Source organism: Melopsittacus undulatus, chromosome 3 (assembly GCF_012275295.1).
Source record: "Melopsittacus undulatus isolate bMelUnd1 chromosome 3, bMelUnd1.mat.Z, whole genome shotgun sequence".
Classification (NCBI taxonomy): domain Eukaryota; kingdom Metazoa; phylum Chordata; class Aves; order Psittaciformes; family Psittaculidae; genus Melopsittacus; species Melopsittacus undulatus.
In genome coordinates, this window is record NC_047529.1 from 16,135,177 (window position 1) to 16,152,085 (window position 16,909).

Consider the following 16,909-nt stretch of genomic DNA (forward strand, 5'->3'; position numbering starts at 1 on the left):
AACCACCATGAGGAGCAGACAAGGACCTTGCAGAGCTTTGCAAACTAATCACTTTCTATAAAAATGCTGTTTTTCAAGGTTATTTATTATAAGCAGAATACTGAGGCATAAGGAAGCTAAGTGCAGCAATTACATTTGTTACGTATGGGTCATTTCTGTTGTCTGGATCCACTTAATTGCTATTCATACAATAGTGTATTTTTTATTTGGGATTGAGCTTATGAGTTACTGTTTTAAAAATGGGTAGTGCTGGACTCACATATGTCCTCACTCTCAGCAGCATGTACTTGTGTTTGAAGGCACTCCTGAAGGCAAACCAGGCTCCTCATTTGACCTGGATTTCATATTTAAACATCTCATTTGGAAACATTGCCTTTTTTCCCCAAAGTCTGTTGCATTTCAGCGTTTCGTGGATGACAGGCTTTCCATCTTGCCTAACTTCTGCCCATAAACAGGTCTCAAACTGTTAACAATGAGGAGTTAAAACACATTCAAGCTTTTGCTTTTCCATCTTCCTCTGTGTAGAAAGGCAAATGTCTAATAGTTTATTTATTCCTGAAGTCTTCCCATCAGTGTTCTGCCATTAATCACCACAGAAGACAGTTACCATGGTCTTAGAGATCGTCCCCTTCCATCTTCTTCATGATGGAGTTCCCTATTCTTCTTTTTTGTTGTTGTTGTTGGAATACTCAAAAGCCATTCAGTCACTTTAACTCTGATAAATGCATCTGCTCTTGAACCTCTGTATGGATTCCTTCTTGGAGGTAGAAGAATTTTCAACCTATTGCTGATCATTGAAGAGTCTTATTCCCAAGTGTACAAATCCTGCAGAACTCACCAGTTTACCAGGCCATCTTCAACGGCTGTTAAATCAAAAGGTTTTCTTTGGCAGAATGTGCTGGTTGATGGTCCTTCTTCTCACCCAGAGGGATCACCACCAGCAGCACCCATCCTGCTCAAGCAGCTGAGCAACAGGTCACCCTGTCCTGAGAGATTTATTCACTGTTATCTTGAATTTGTTCCTTAACCGTATCTTGACTTTTCACAGCCAGCCAGGCTTTGTGATGTTCTGACATTGCAGCCCAATATGGAGAACGCTTTTGGCATTTGCAAAGGGGGTGACCCTAGGGCAGGGTGGAATCATAGAATCACAGAATCATGGAATGGGCTGGGTTGCAAGGACCTTCAGATCACCTAATTCCAATCCCCTGCCAACATTCACTAGATCAGGTTGCTTCAAGCACCATCCAGCCTGGCCTTGAACACTGCCAGGGATGGGGCAGCCACAGCTTCCCTGGGCAACCTGTGCCAGGGCCTCAGCACTCTTTCACCTGCCCCTACAGCTCTGCTTGCCTCAGAGCTTCCATACTGCAGCATGTCCTGAATTCCTCATTGCAAACCTACCCTCATCCTGCACTGTGTTATCATACCACAGCAGTCACAGCTGATGACTGCTGACCTTGTGACTTTGTGCTTCTCCAGCGTTCTCTCTGAACCACCGATGACAGGGAGCATCCACCTGCAGTGCATGGCTGGGCTCAGGTCTGTGGGGTGCTCACCCCCCTTACAAGGATGAGCCTCGCAAGACATGACATCATTGCTGAGTGTCATCACTTTAACGTCACACACGCCCCTCCCCGGCAGGCGGGGACATCAGGGGCTGCAGCCCCGCCCCCCCAGAGCCCCGGGGTTACCCTGGAGCGGTCCCCATCGCCGGGATTGCGTTATCCAGCGCCGGGAGAGCGGTACCCAGGGCTGGGGAGCGGTACCCAGGGCCGGGGAGCGGCATCCAGCGCGGCGGGAGGTGATGCAGGGCGGCCTGAGCTCGGCGGGGCCCGCCGGTGAGCGAATGAATGAGGTGTGGAAGGGCTGCGGGCGGCCGATACGGCCACTGCGGAGCGGGGCCGGCCGCCCTGCATCCCCGTAGCGCCGGTTTCCCCCCGCCCTGCCCGGGGTAACGGCGTGAGGTGCTGCTGCCCATCTGGGGCCGGTGACGGGAGTGTCGCGTTGCTCTTCCAGCCGTTTCCTGGCGCTTTGGCTTCTCGGCAGGGACCTGATTCGGGTTTCTTCATGCGGCTGACACACACCCGCCTCTGCTTCGTCTTGGAGGCCTCATGTAAAGTACATCTTTTCTTATCCGCTCCAGGAGCATCGTGGTCCCTCTCACTAAAAGAGGGCAGATTCAGGATGGATGTGAGCAAAAGTTCTTTGCAATGTGGATGTTTCAATACTGGAACAGGGTGTCCAGGTGTGGTAGATGTGCCATCCCTGGAGACATTCAAGGGCAGGCTGCATGTGGTTCTGGGCAGCCTGATCTAAGTGCAGATGTCCCTGCCCATTGCAGGGGGGTTGGACTAGATGAGCTTTGAAGGTCCCTTCCAGCCCAAACTGTTCTATGGCTCTGCTCTATGATTCCATGCTGCTCAGTAGCTGGTGTATATAATCTGGGGGTTGCTGAGGTCAGATTTCTAGTGGTTCCCTTGATGTTTCAGGCTGACATAATCTCTTGGCGGGCTGTGCAAGGGATACGGCATCGTCCCTCGGTCTTGCGTCACCTCTATAAAGCAAGCGGCGGAGGTTGTGTGTGTGTCAAGGTTACTTTAACTGAGGTTGGCCAACAGCTGCCTGCCAGACAGAACAGGATGAGGCCCTCCACCCCTCTGCCCTGGCACATCCACCATGCCAGAGGACTCAGGGAAGGATGCAGTGTTCCTTTAACTGAGTCTGGGCTTTCCAAGCCAGAGGAAATGCCAACAAAGGGAGTGTGATGTCCTTCCAGGCTACATCAACTGTTGGTTGAGCTGACAGGATCTCTCAGTTGTTGGAGCTTGAACACTCTAAATGTGGTGATCTGATGGACTTCTCAGTTGGCAGAACCAGGGAGTAAGGCTTTCCCATGGGACACACAAGGTGGCATGTACTTTGTCCTCTGGATGCCCATGGCAGGTGGTATCTTGCCACTCAAGCTATTCTTGATACAGATGGAAAAAGTAGAGGAGCTTTCCAGATCATAAGCCCTTCTTCTGTAGGGTCAAAGCAGAAACTGGTTTTGGAGAGACATGAGTGGAGAGCAATAGCTGGGAGTCCAGTGCTTGGCATGGACCATGTGCCACCGATGTTGGCTGTTTTGGAAGTACCAGTGGTTAAGAATCAGCAGGATCCTGTGCCCAGGTTTCTTTGCAAGAAGCAAGCTCTGGACTTCTTTGCTTAGCTCTGTGGAGGAGCACCCCATGGGATCTCAGCAGCTATGCCACCCCTGGAATACAGTGGGAGATTTGGGATTTGGTTCTAACCTCTCTTTTTTCCCTCTTACCCTTTTTCTTTGACATTTACTGTTGTGGGATTTCCCAGATCTAAGTATGAGTTTATTTTTCTTATCATCGTAACGTTCAATAAGAAACTACTAGCTTAAATAAACATGTTTTTGTCTTTTGCATGACCAGCAGGTGACTGCAGCTTGTAGAACACATTGGAAATCCTGCAAAGGAAGAGTAGCTGGCACTTAACTCTCTAAATATCACTTTATGAGCCTGCTTCTTCCTTTCCCCTCTTTTCCCTATCCCCGTGCTTTAATCTTCTCACAAAACTCAGGAATTCCCTGCTATCAATGGGGATCATTGCTTTACATTCCACGACACGTTTGCTTCACGCTAATCCTTTGTGCTGCAACCGATCAGTTTCAAACCTGTCTTTCAGAGATGACCCTCAGTTGTGTGGTGCTGCTAGTTAAAGGAGCTGGTTGCATAGCTTTGGTGTCCTCTGCCTATCACAAACGTGCAGACATTTCAGACCAAAACGAATGTGAACAAAGTGATATCCCTGGCTGCTGCTCTCATGAGCAAGCTCTTTTTTCTTCTCTTTTTTTTTAAGGTGTGGGACAACTCCTACTTTCTGTCTGGTTTTGATTGGCTTTCAGAAGAGGCGGTGTCCTATAAATTGCTCTTGCCAACCTGCTTCTGCTCTATCACCAGCTGACAGACAGGTGAGTACAGAAGAGGGAAGATTCCAGCGTGTATAGCTTAATCCTTTACATTAGCGTTGGTTGTTACTTGAAATTAGTGGGGTAGGGGAAATAAATTCCACGTTTCAGAAGAAAAAATCCTTGTTTTCCTTGATTTAGGAAATGAAAGAGCTTGTTTTGAGTGTCAGTTTTTGTCAGTGAGTAAACTTAGTGATTGAGAAAGTAGTCAGAAGATAAGGGGGTGAGGGAGGAAGAATGTGTTTGAAAATAGGTATGATTGTTTTCTCCCCAGTTCCTAAGATTACAGAAGTACTCCTCTGTAATAGTAGGATAGAGAAACCTATAGTTTGGGATAGTAAGAAAGAGAAACCTATAAAAAAAACCCCAAAGGATGTTCCTTTTTACATCAGTTAAATGGATACTTTTTGTGTTTAAAGCTGTTAATAACTTCTTGAAGTTAAGTAAAATGGGTAACTTTTCTCTCCAAGTTACTTCTGTGAGCTAATCACTGTGTTGGGGCCAGCTTTATCTCACAGTTGGTTTGGGGGAGTGTTTTTAAGGCATATTGTTAATTTCTTAATGGATCTGTGCATTGGTTGGCAACTTTAGAATTCCATAGGTAGTTACAGCATTCCCCTTTCATATTTGAAACAGAATAGGTGGTGATTTTTGCATGCAGTTGTGCTGCTGGGTGAGATGGGGGTGTGTGTTCAGTATCTGGTATAAAGTGTTTTTACTGTTCTTTGGAGTCAGCCTAGGCTTACATGTAAATTCTCAGCTTAAGCCTGGGAATTTCACTCCAGGTATGTTTGGAGAAACCAGTTCAGTAGGTGGGAAAACAGCTAGCCATGAGCATGGCACTTTTAGTAACAACTAACTTTGGTTTGTACTTTGTTTATAGAGCTCAAAATGCCTTTTCAGGTACTTTAAGGGGAAATTCTCTGCTGCAGAAGCCAGGGAGTCTCTCTTATTGTTGTAAGAGCTATTTATTGTCCCATTCTGAAAGAAGAAAGGTTTATCATGGCTCTTTAGAAGGCTGTCACTGCCCTTTTAGACTTTCACATGGGTTTCCTAGGAAGAAACTTGTCTTATGAGATTGAATTGTCTGGATATGTCTGCCTGCTGCTTTCCTCCCCTGCACACCTAACTATTTTTGCACCTATTGGCTAATTTCAAGCAAGCTTGACAGGGACTGAGTCTCAAACACATCTGCTTTGTGAAGGTGGGTTTGCAGGGGAAGGAAATCTCATTAGTGCCTTGGCTGAGCATCAGACAATGTAGTTGGAGGGGACCTCTGGAGGTCATCTGGTCCATCCTCCCCTGCTCAAGCAGGGCTACCCAGAGCCAGTTGCCCAGGACCATGTCCAGATGGCTGTTGAATATCTCCAAGGATGGAGACTCCATCACCTCTTCGAGCACCTTGTGCCAGTGCTTGGTCACCCTCACAGTAAAAGAGTGTTTCCTGATGTTCAGAGGAACCTGCTGTGTTTCAGTTTGTGCCCATGGCCTCTGGTCCTCTCACTGGACACCACTGAAAAGAGCCTGGATCCCTTCTCTTTGCACAGCCCCTTCATGTATTTATATACATTGATATTTCCTTGCTGCATTCTGTTCTCCAGGCTGAACAGTCCTCAGCCTCTTTTCATATAAGAGATGTTTCTGTCCCTTTGTCATCTTGGTGCTCCATTAGAAATGCAAACTGAACTGTACTAATGAATGGTAGAGGATCAAGATAGGAGAAAGATGTCATAACCTCTGAGACTGAGTCCTCAGGAAGTGGAGCTTCCTCACTTTCAGCACTCAAGGAATAGCTTGCTTGCTCTATTTTGTAGGTGGAGTTAGATGTAGGTATGTAGGGTTGGTGTGTAGCAAGGAATTGCTAGAGACTTGTGCAAAGCCTAGCAAAGATAGAGTGATTGCTTCTGTGGCACTGTGACAGGAGATATGGCTTTAATAGATCAAGCCTATAATCAGGGAGACTGATTCCTCTAATGGGTTTGTGGCTGTGAGGTGCAGCACAGGCTTGGCTAATTCATTGGGATACCAATTGACCATGCTTCTCAGGGCAATAAGGTGAGCAAACAATTCTAAGGGGTGGGGGGTTGCATTTCAGAATAAATCTCTTTTATCAGTTTAAATATGCAAATTTGCTTTTGAATACTGCCCTTTTGGAGGGTGGTATCCTATTAAGCACATGATAAGGAGTTAAGCAAAGTCTTCTGTAATTAAATAGCAGGGCTCCCTAAAATATCAGAGAATCCTCAGCCTTGTCCATTGCTGAGAAAGGAACACACGCACTAATTACTTGTTTGCTCTTCTATGCAGACTAGAATTGGAGTGGTGGAATCCATCTGCAGCAATCAGCCACTGTAATTTCTTTTTGTGGCCTTCCTCCTCCCCAACTCTCCTTATTATAATACATTCCACAAGAGCACATATGAGAAATGAGTTGTCAGGGTAATCTCAAACAACTAGTTTGAAATACGTTTTCATCTGAGAACTGACTTATTTTGGCACTTTGTGAGAGTTAAAAGTTGTTTGAAGTGGGATAAGGAAGAATTTAAATGATTGTGCCTTAAGAATTTTATTCAAAAGAAGTAAATGGAGATCTTAGAACAGTTGTGGATGCACATGTGATTCTATGATTCTGTGATTCTATGATTCTATGATTTATTTGGGGTACATCCTTCTCTATTTTCTTCCTCAATGTGAAAGATTGAAACAGAAATAAAACTATCATATAGCTCAGGGTAACTTATGGATTTTTTTTACATTGTTTTGTTATGATCAAATAATTCTCCTTTTTTTGTGAAATAATTAGGACGTTTTCATTTACTCCTGGGTAAATACAACTTCTCCTTTGTTTGCTTCCCCGTATGTGTCCAGCATTAAGTCTGAGCAAAGTAATGCTCTTGAGAGTGATTTACTGCTGCATCTGTTGGCTTAGCTGAATCTTGCTGATGCAGTACTCAGGTTTGCTGTTTCATGGCACTCTACAGACTTTCAGTACCTGCAGTGGAGCTGTGTAATCACAGCAGCCAAACTTGCTGAATTTGTTGTCTTTTGTGCTTGAAATCCAAGTTTCTAGTGACTGTTTTGAAAGGGTTAAACTCGAACTATATTCTCTCTTATATTTGGCTCTATGCAGGGTCTATGGATATTTTCTGGAGCTCACTCTGGTGAGCGTATTACCTCATTCATATTACTTCACAGGCTGCTTCTAACAGACAAGGCTCTCAGCTGGCACATCAGTTAGGGCGTGGATTGCATCAAGCTTCCCTGAAACCTGTCAGAGTTTTCTAAGGAGGTGTTTAATATGTTTAATATGGTTGAGTCACTTGTGACTGATCTTTTCTCCCGTTCTCACAGCGTATTGGAAGGAGGAAGATGCCAATTGTCAGAAACATGAGCCGAGCTGTCCGCCAGCTGCTACAGAACCCTGGCTGTGGATGCGCGATTCCCGTCATTCCTGCTCGATGCATTGGAATCTCACCCCGCCAGGTGGCCTCCGATGCTAGCTTTCACTCGGTTTCCTTTTCCAACTCTGACCATCCTCGGGTGCTAATCACAGGTCAGCATTCTGGTCATAACTATTCCTGCTCTAGCTTCTCCATTGAGTCCCCACTCCCCTCCTCCCTTCCTGGTGAGCAGAATACTGGAAACAAAACTACTCAGAATACTCTGGAATTGTGATGCTCTTTCTCTTATGGCAATAAGATCAGAGTCCTTAGTGAACTGTCCTATTATTTTTATTCCAGAAATCTACTAAAACCAGTTCATTGGATTTTCCTTGAGAAAAAGTATAAAGGCTTTCTGACTCACTGAGAAAAATAGTACTCATTTATGGTGTGATACATATAATCTTGGTTCTGTCTTTAGGTAGCCCTTTTCCTCTGACTTTTGTCTCTTGTGTGTTGCTTTTAGGTGGTCTTGGCCAGCTTGGAGTGGGACTTGCTAAGCTTCTGAGGTATGTTGTGATTCTCTGACTTGCTATTAGTGAGGAATTCAAGCTTCAGCCATCACTTCTAGAAGCAATATTTTTCTGGACAGTTGATTATAACAGGATCCTCATGATGACTGAAGATATTCTCTTTTTTGGCCTTCCCAAATAAGGCTGTATTTAAGTGCTCAACAGAGAGACAAAGGCTGTGATTTTATGCAGGTACTACAGGAGAGAAGAAAGTACAAACACCCACTTGAAAAAATACATAGTCCTTTGCTAACTACCCAGCTGCTGGGCTTTGTGACTGCTGCCTTTTACCTTTCTGAGAATTCCAGCTGAGCAACTTCAGGAATAAGTTGCCCCATATAGTAAAGTACAAACAAAACCAAAGATTAGGATACATGATCTTGAAGTTTTTATGATTTGGTGAAACACAAACTGGTGCAGCAAAAAAAAAGCAAGTCTAAAATACATTTATTTTGTCTCTTTCTGTTCCTCTGCCTCCCATACAGTTACCTTATTTTTACCGTGGTAAAATGTAAATATAATGCAATGCAATGTAAAATGCTCCGAGAGCTCTCCCTGTTCTGTATCATTATCCATATCCACTTGGCTCCAGAGTATTGCTTTCACGTAGACAGTGTTTGTTGCAGAGGATTTGGACTGTGAACAGAAGTGAGCAAACTTACTTTGTTCAACGCCTTGCTGCAGTTTGAATGTTTTCTACTATTTCTATGATATATTTAAAATTCATTCAAGTAATGGAAGGCTGAATGTACTCCAGTGCCATCAGACTTGCTCTCTGTGACAGCCTTGGGTTCCTTAAAAAAGCACAAGGCAGAGATTGCTCAGTTGCATTTTCTTTGTTGATATAAAAGTAGCTGCAGTTACAGCAAGCCCAGTGGCTTTTTGCTGTCTGTAGAGGAGTGGGTTATCTCTGAGTAATGTATTGAGAATGAAGAGGGCAAGAAAGTCTTTCTTACTAATGTTTTTTCATTTTGTGAAGATATCTCTGTTCTTATGTGGTCTCTCACTGCTACTAGAAGTAGTTTACTGATTTCCTAAGATGCTATAGTAACATTTGAAGGATCAGCAGTTGTTTTTTTAGTGCAATAACTGATTTCGTTGTGGAAATTATTGTTCTTTTGATACTGTTCCTGCAAAACAAAATAACAGAATAGCAATTTACGAAGACTCACTGTACCATGTGGGTATTTTTACACAGGAAACGCTTTGGAAAGAACAATGTGATCTTGTCTGACATTAGAAAGCCTGCAGATAATGTTTTCTATAGTGGTAAGTGACTGGGGGAGCATATGGGGAAAAAATCTCGACTTTCATGTTGATAGACTAATTACCAAAGTCTAAATGTTAAGTGGATTAAACTGAACAAATCGCTCTTCAAAACTTCTGGATAATGCTTTCCTGCTTTGAAATCATGCCAAGACATTCCTTTCCTTTGCCTATTATTCCTTTTTTCTAAATACTTTTCTTTGCTTTTTTCCACTGCTGCTTTGCCACTTTGTTGACCAGAATAACTGCTTGAGTCAAGCTGAGCTTGGCTGTCTGCTCCTGCTGTAAAACAAGATGCACCTTTCTTTGGTAGGGAACAAGTTGGAATTAAATTTGTGCTTTCTTTTTCCATGCTCAGGCACTTTTTAATGGCAAGATGGATGTAGAATAGGATTTTTGGATGCTTTTATTTTCATTAGGAACTTGCATAAGTTTTTCTTCATCATTACTGCTTAATGATGTATTTAGGTATTTGAACAAGGTACACAAAATGTTCCCTGCTTTCATGCTGTTGAGTGGATAAAACAGGAGTTCTTGCATCATTAGTCTGTTGTTGAGGTAAAGGTAGCAGTTTCCCTTCATTTGTCCTCCTTATTTACTAATTTATGGACCACTGCTCTTCGGTGTTTATTCTGCTGCATAGTCAAATCCTGAATGTAGGTATGGTCAAGAAGCAGCCATGTGAGTTTAATGTAGAACTTTTCTTTGCATCCATTCTTCTTGGTACTCAATTTCCTACTGGTTCCGTTTCTTCTAGGTCCTTTTATCTACGCAGATATCTTGGACTACAAGAATTTGCGTGAGATAGTGGTGAATAATCGGATAACTTGGCTGTTCCACTATAGCGCTTTGCTCAGTGCTGTTGGAGAAGCAAACGTCCCCTTGGCCAGAGCCGTAAACATTACCGGTGTGTGACAAGGGTTTCAAGTTCATGACTCCTACAGAAGCTTGATCAGGTCCAGTGAGTGTTCTGACAAATCCTGTTGTTTGTCCCAGGTTTACACAATGTTCTGGATATTGCAGCTGAGCATAATTTGAGACTCTTTGTTCCAAGCACTATTGGAGCCTTTGGACCCACCTCTCCTCGAAATCCAACTCCTGATCTCTGCATCCAGAGACCAAGGACAATCTATGGAGTATCCAAGGTTCACGCTGAGCTCATGGGAGAAGTAGGATTTTTTAATTTTATTTATTTCTTGAAAATTTTGGGATAACTTAATTGCTTTTGTAAGATTCCTCACTGCAGTGTTCTTTTCCCCATTCTTTCCTTCCTTCAGGCTTCAGTACTCAATAGTAGTCTGAGGCAGCTCTTAAGGGCAGGTATCTTTTGAGTTTTGTTAGAAAAAGTACTAAGAATTGGAAGCTGGTGAAGATCTAAGTTTCAGTGTAATTTCTTCCCTTGCTTCTTTTGACTTTGGCCTGATCTGCCAATATGAGTGACATTGCAGCAATGACAGTGTACAAAGCCTTGCCAAAGCATGCTGGGAAATAATGGCTTTTGGTCCTCCCTTTCCCATACAAGAATACTCTGAAGTCCAAGCCATGAGAGTCTGTACATGCACAACATCTCTTTTGGCTTTGTAGTTTATTATAAAGATGATGTTAAAACTGATACTGTTATATACTGTTTCCTCATACTTTAAATTTATGAAGAGCAGTGGCAGGCCTAAAGACTGTATTAACCTGAAAAGGCTCACAAAGGTCTAGACCCTGTATTTAGCCAATCCATACCAAGAATCCATATCAAGAATATGTATCTACTGATGTGGATGCAAACCAGAAAAGAGCAAGTAGGGACATCAGCTACCTTATAGGGAATTAAGACTGTTCACCAGTCCCTTTCCTTTTATTCCTGTCATCAGATGGCTACAGCACAAAGGTTCATCCTGTGGCAGATTTTTCCTGTGAAATCAATGAGTTGTGAGGCCTTAGTCTTGATGCATAAAGCTGTGCTTCTCTCCTCCTTCTATAGTACTATCATTACCGGTATGGCCTAGACTTCCGCTGTCTGAGGTATCCAGGAATTATATCTGCTGACTCTCAGCCTGGTGGGGGAACAACTGGTAAGAGACTTGTGTGCAGTTCTCAGCATTACAGACAAAAACACTGAAACAAAGCCAATATGTTGTAATTTATAATGTTTTTGTAGAAATTTAATCCATGGCAGTATGAAGCATCACTGCAGAGATGCTGTTTCAACAGCATTACAGGACTTCTGTCCACTCCAGCCTAAGGCATAATGTCGTTGCCTTTAAACAATACCTGAGAGATTTCAGATTATTTTGACTCATTGAGATGATTTGCTTTAAAATTATTTTAAGCTTTTGAGTTTTGCTGCAGTGTGTCAATACTGGAATAACATTGGCATAGTTTGGAATTACTTACACTTGTGCTGTAAAATGTAAATAATGCATAGTCCTGTGGCTAGATTTTATATGGAAGACATTGAGGGTGGTGTGAGGATCGCTGACTGTCATGAAGTGAATAACAGATTGAGTAACAGATTGAGTACACACCCACATTGTTCTTTTCTACAGATTATGCTGTCCAGATTTTCCATGATGCCATAAAGACAGGCAAATTTCAATGCTACCTAAAGCCAGACACTCGTCTCCCTATGATGTATATTGATGACTGTCTGAAGGCAACTCTAGAAGTCATGGAGGCCCCTGCAGAGGCACTGAGCATGAGGACATACAACATCAGTGCCATGAGCTTCACTCCTGAAGAGCTGGTGCAAGAGGTGCAGAAGCATGTTCCTGAGCTCCAACTGACCTACAAAGTAGACGAAACCAGGCAGGCCATAGGTTAGTACTGGCTTCTTTGGCAGTAGGTAAGAAAAAAACATTAGGTTGCTATAGATTAAGGGCAAAAGAAAGTTTATTTTCTTTGTAGGTGCTTGCAGATTACTTCTGTACAATTCAAGTGTTATGAATTGAAATTCAGCTTTAGTAATTCAAGTGATGATATACCTTAAAGTTGAAAGAAGTTCTTCTTAAACCTCATGCTCCTTGTTTCTCCTCTCTTTTCACCACAGCTGACAGCTGGCCGATGAACTTTGATGACAGGAACGCCCGGAGAGACTGGGGTTGGAAACATGACTACGATCTGCCCGAGCTGGTGACTACGATGTTTAGCTTCCTTGGGTCTGACTCCAGGATCGCTCGAGTTAACTGAAATACTTTGTAAGATGCTTCCAGATTTCTGAAGAGGACCAGGAAGAAATGGCTACATTAGTTTATATTTTTCTGAGTCTGAGAGCATGTCAGTTATTAGCTTTCATAAGTAGCAATAGAGTTGGGTGGAAACATGCTGTTGCTGGAATCTACTATTAGATAAACATCATTTGGTGCTGTCTGCAAGCACAGCACCAATGGCAAACATAGATTTCTTGAACTTTCATACTTAAGCAGCTATCAAAAAAAAGAGAAAAAAGGCACTTACTGGTGGCTGATGACTCTTCAACCATTACCACTGCCTGCCTCTTCTTTGGCAAACAACTTGGGCCAGTAATGTCAAACCTGGTATTTCAGGCATATCCCACCAAGTTAACAATAGGTTTCTCATTTTTCCTGGTGGAGGATGTTAGATTGTAGTAAGATACCATCCTTTCTACTCTTTGCTTACAAAAGAGAGGTCGGAAGAGCTACTTCATGTTTTTAAATTGCAGGGGTTGTTGCAATTTTAGTTTGAAATCAAACTTCGGTCATAGTTCCTTTATATATATATGTATATATATTGCTGTAAACATTTTTCTACAGGACATACAAGGTAACATTCTTATAATGCTTAAGGATGTGAAGAGGAATAGGACTTGAATTCTCATCATGCTTTAAAAACCCAGGGTTTACAAGCTAAGCTTTGTCCTACGCTGAAAGTGCTGCTGCCTCCAGTTTACCCTTGGAAGTAGATCTGAAATCTGAGGAGTTGTTATGTTGTTATGTGTATGTGAATCTGGGGCATATTTCAAGCAGGCAATGCTTATGTATGGGTTTATTACTAATTGGCAATGCTTTTGGTTATCCCAGTTGTTCGCTGTGCTAGCATGATGACATACTGCCTGGAGCAAGTTTTTGGGATGGGCTGATGATGGAGCCTTATGGTAAACTCCCATCAGCCATTGTAATCTGTTTGTGTTCAATACATTTTCCTTGTGCACTGTAAGTGTATTTGTAGATGCTATTTATGTCTAACTGTCATATGCTTTTATTCTTTAGAGAGGGATCCAGAAGCTTCAACCACCTTCTAGCTATAGTTAAGGGCTGTTCTGCTTATTGAGTTTCACGCACAACAGATTCTGGGATTAACAAGGGGGTCTCAGTAGATGCATGCAAGGTAGATATGTAGATTCAAAAGGTACTTACGAGACATTGAGAAATGACAAACTGGAGAGACAGAAAAGCAATCTAAGTAAAATATCCTTTTCCATGGATGTGAGTCTGAGCCATCAGCTACTATAGCTATAGCGTGCCTTGAGAGACAGCATCTGGGAACTTTTGATTTTGTTTCTTTCAAAGAAAAAATATCTTTCATTTTTGAAATGACTGGAAATTCCCTATATGAAGCTCTCCATCTTTTTTGTCTTGTATACTCCAATAGTGTGTGTAGGTAAACATGTTAAAGTCTTTTTTCTACCTACAACTTGTTTGCTGTGTTTTTTGTGACAATGCTTTCCTAGTTGTGAGTCTTAGTCTCTCTGTAAGCCTGCGGTGTTTCTCAGTAAGTGGCTAAGTGACATGACCAGATTTCTGTCTCTCTGTGAAGGAGTCTGTATGCTGCAGGGAATAGGTTTTCTCATGAAAGCAACCTTCAAATGAAGATCTACGGTGAAACCCAGTTATTTTGAGTGCTTGTTAAACTTATTTCTCTCAGGTTTGTCACGTATTTCACTGTTTCAGCTGCTGGCAAAGTACGCATTTACCAGCTCCTTAAGCTCAAAAACCCCTAAGGTTTTGGCTTATTATTGAAACATTTTTATGTTGTTTACATTTCTGAAAAGACAAATTTTTAGACTTTGGCCGCTGTTCTAGCCATCACATTGTTCAAGTGTAGCATTTGGCTCAATGGGCCAGCAATGTTGTGGCCCTCCATTTGTACCCTACCAGGCAAGGCTGGCTCAGGTTTTGTCCTCTGCCCTGCCAAATCTCTCCTAGTGAACTTTACACTGAGCTGTCGGGTGGAGGGCTTTAATACGAGCTCCAGTGTCCTGTCCATTCCAGCCTCCATTCAGACCCTGAGGACTCCTCATTGCCTCCTTTCTACAAGAGGCATAAAATAGTCATTGATGGATCTCACTCCATTTCCTTACTTCACTTAGTTGGTTTAGGAGCAGCCATTTAAGAAACTTATATTTTGTAATCTGAGATAAACCATATTACAATAGAGAGTTGTTTGGAAGTAACAGTGCAGTGTTAATCAGGACTGTGATTAGATGTGTCTAGATAGGACTGGAAGGTCTGATTCTTGCTTGAAATCCTGGTTTTCAACCTGTGATGCATGTATTTTTTTCATACCTTCCTCATTACTTTCTGTTATAACAGAGTCTTGGGTTACATGGTCTAGAATGAAATGTCCCTGCCCATGGCAGGGGGTCAGAACTAGATGGTCTTAAGGTCCTTTCCAACCTTAACTATTCTATGATTCTATGTTACAGTATCTTCTGTATTACACCAATTTGCTGTGGTACGAAATGTCTAACTTTTGCTACCAGTTTGAAGTTTGACTTCTGGGCAGAGACTTCTCTCATGACATTTGAGCATTATAGCTGTTTGAATTACGTATTCAGGAAAAGTTCTTAATATTTTGTTTTTCAAATATTGTCAGTTGTGGATGATGCGTTAATAAAATCCTACACAGATGTATCCTGTATTGCCATCCCTGTTTAGAGCATGTAAGAGCAGTGATGAAGGATCTCAGTTAGTGCTGAAGCCTTTCAATCAGCCACAGAAGCAATGCATGATTGTAGGCACAGAGAAAGATACAGCCCTCTCAGTCTGTGTAGTGACTCTCAACCATTTGTATGACCCACCTGCCTCGTTAGTTGATGAACTGACACTTCTTCAGGTTAAACCCTTTTCCTCCTCATATACTTCAACTTTGTAATGATGGGAAACCTTCTGGTGGAGGAAGCATTCCACTTGACCATGGTGTAATGACTAATGCAACCACTGTTTCTTGCGGAGTGGGTGAGGGTGTTACAGCACCATCCTCTTCCCAGCTGCTTCAGTTTAATAGTGAGTGTATACATGCTCAGTCTGGCTTCTGTAAGTGCTATAGGTGATGGTGCTTCATCCAAAGCTGCTGTAATGGCAGAGAGGACCAACATTACCAGGTCCCTACAAAAAAACATCTATTCCACTTTTCCCATTTTGCCTCCGTCAGAGACAGAAGAATATTTTACCCTGTAATCACATTGATGCAGCAGAAACAAAAGCCCCCTAACCTGTTTGCTTTCAGTTCTCAAATTTACATCTTGCTGGCTTGCCGTGGAGTCAGTGATGGGCTTTGTTATCCTCACTTTGCTGTTCTCAGTACACACAGAGCTGAAGCAATGCTCATGCCATGGTTATCAGTAGGTACACACTAAAAAGCTTTAAAGGAAGGTGCTCTGCTCCTTTTCAAGGTCGCAGTGCTGATGGAGCATGCACACCAGTGTGGAGATAGAGGCTGGAAAGAACTTTATGGCCCTAGAGTTTTAAAGGCTCATGGCATGACAAGAGGCAGATTTGGACAGATGGAAGAAGACAGGACAATGGACTCAAAGTTATGGTTGGAGGCAGATAGAGCTGGATGGGTTGAAGACATCTCTGCACATCTCCCGAGCTCTTCTGAAAGTTAATGTAAAGCTGATTGGAAAACATCTGCAGGAGGGGTTGTTTCTTAGCACAGACATAACCTCAGGTTACTTGGCCAAACTTTCTCAGAGGAGAAAATGAGACTGTGGAAGGCTGACCCTTGCTGGACACCAGGTGCTCACCAGCCCACTCTATCACTTCCCTCCTCAGCAGGACAGGGAGCAAGAATATAAGATGGAAAAAACCCTCATTGGTCAAGATAAAGGCAGTTCAATAAAGCAAAGGCAAAGGTTGTGTGTGGGTGCAAATGAAAACAGAAGACTATTCTCTACTTCCCATAAGCAGGTGATGTCTGGCCACTTCCTAGGAAGGATTTCAGTATGTGCAGGGGTTGCTCCAGAAGACAAATGCTGTAAATAACAATTGCCCCCCCCCTCCTTCTACTTCTTCTTAGCTTTTATTGCTGAGCAGAATAGGAATAGATCAGGGATTAGCCCAGAGCAAAACCATACACAGCAGGCAATTTTGATTCTGTGACCCTCTTTTGGAGAGCAAACAAATCCAATATATGGTTACAGCAAGGCTGTGCCAGGCAGAGAGAGCCCAGGCTTTGCTCAGGTTGGCCATGAAGTCCTTCATATGGGTGTCTCAGTGTCTGGCACAGTAAACCAAGAAGCAGGAGAGATGTGGCCATCTCCTTTCCACCAACGTCCTGGGACTTGGCCATCCAGCCACACTTGGGAAGGAGCATGAGGAGGTTCTTGAATATCTTCCTGTAATCAAGTCACATGTCCCCTGACCATCTGAAGTTCAACAGACGTGTCATCCACTTTGCTTCTGGCTCCTCAGCATGTCTCTGCCTTTTTCCCAGCCTTGTGGGCCTCCTCAGCCCCTTCCTTGTCAAGGGGAAAAGGATGG

The 16,909-nt window shown here is 43.0% G+C and overlaps 1 protein-coding gene across 1 annotated transcript; it reads left to right on the plus strand.

The window, feature by feature from the left end:
• The first annotated feature begins 1,773 nt into the window (after nucleotides 1-1,773).
• On the plus strand, nucleotides 1,774-15,058 carry LOC101876489 (L-threonine 3-dehydrogenase, mitochondrial-like). The gene is made up of 10 exons (XM_034061125.1): nucleotides 1,774-1,841; nucleotides 3,871-3,982; nucleotides 7,331-7,532; nucleotides 7,886-7,928; nucleotides 9,130-9,200; nucleotides 9,955-10,104; nucleotides 10,194-10,366; nucleotides 11,170-11,260; nucleotides 11,735-12,004; nucleotides 12,235-15,058. Exons 3-10 carry the CDS (start codon nucleotides 7,349-7,351, stop codon nucleotides 12,372-12,374), a joined length of 1,122 nt encoding a protein of 373 aa, XP_033917016.1. The 5' UTR covers nucleotides 1,774-1,841; nucleotides 3,871-3,982; nucleotides 7,331-7,348; the 3' UTR covers nucleotides 12,375-15,058.
• The last annotated feature ends 1,851 nt before the right edge of the window (nucleotides 15,059-16,909 follow it).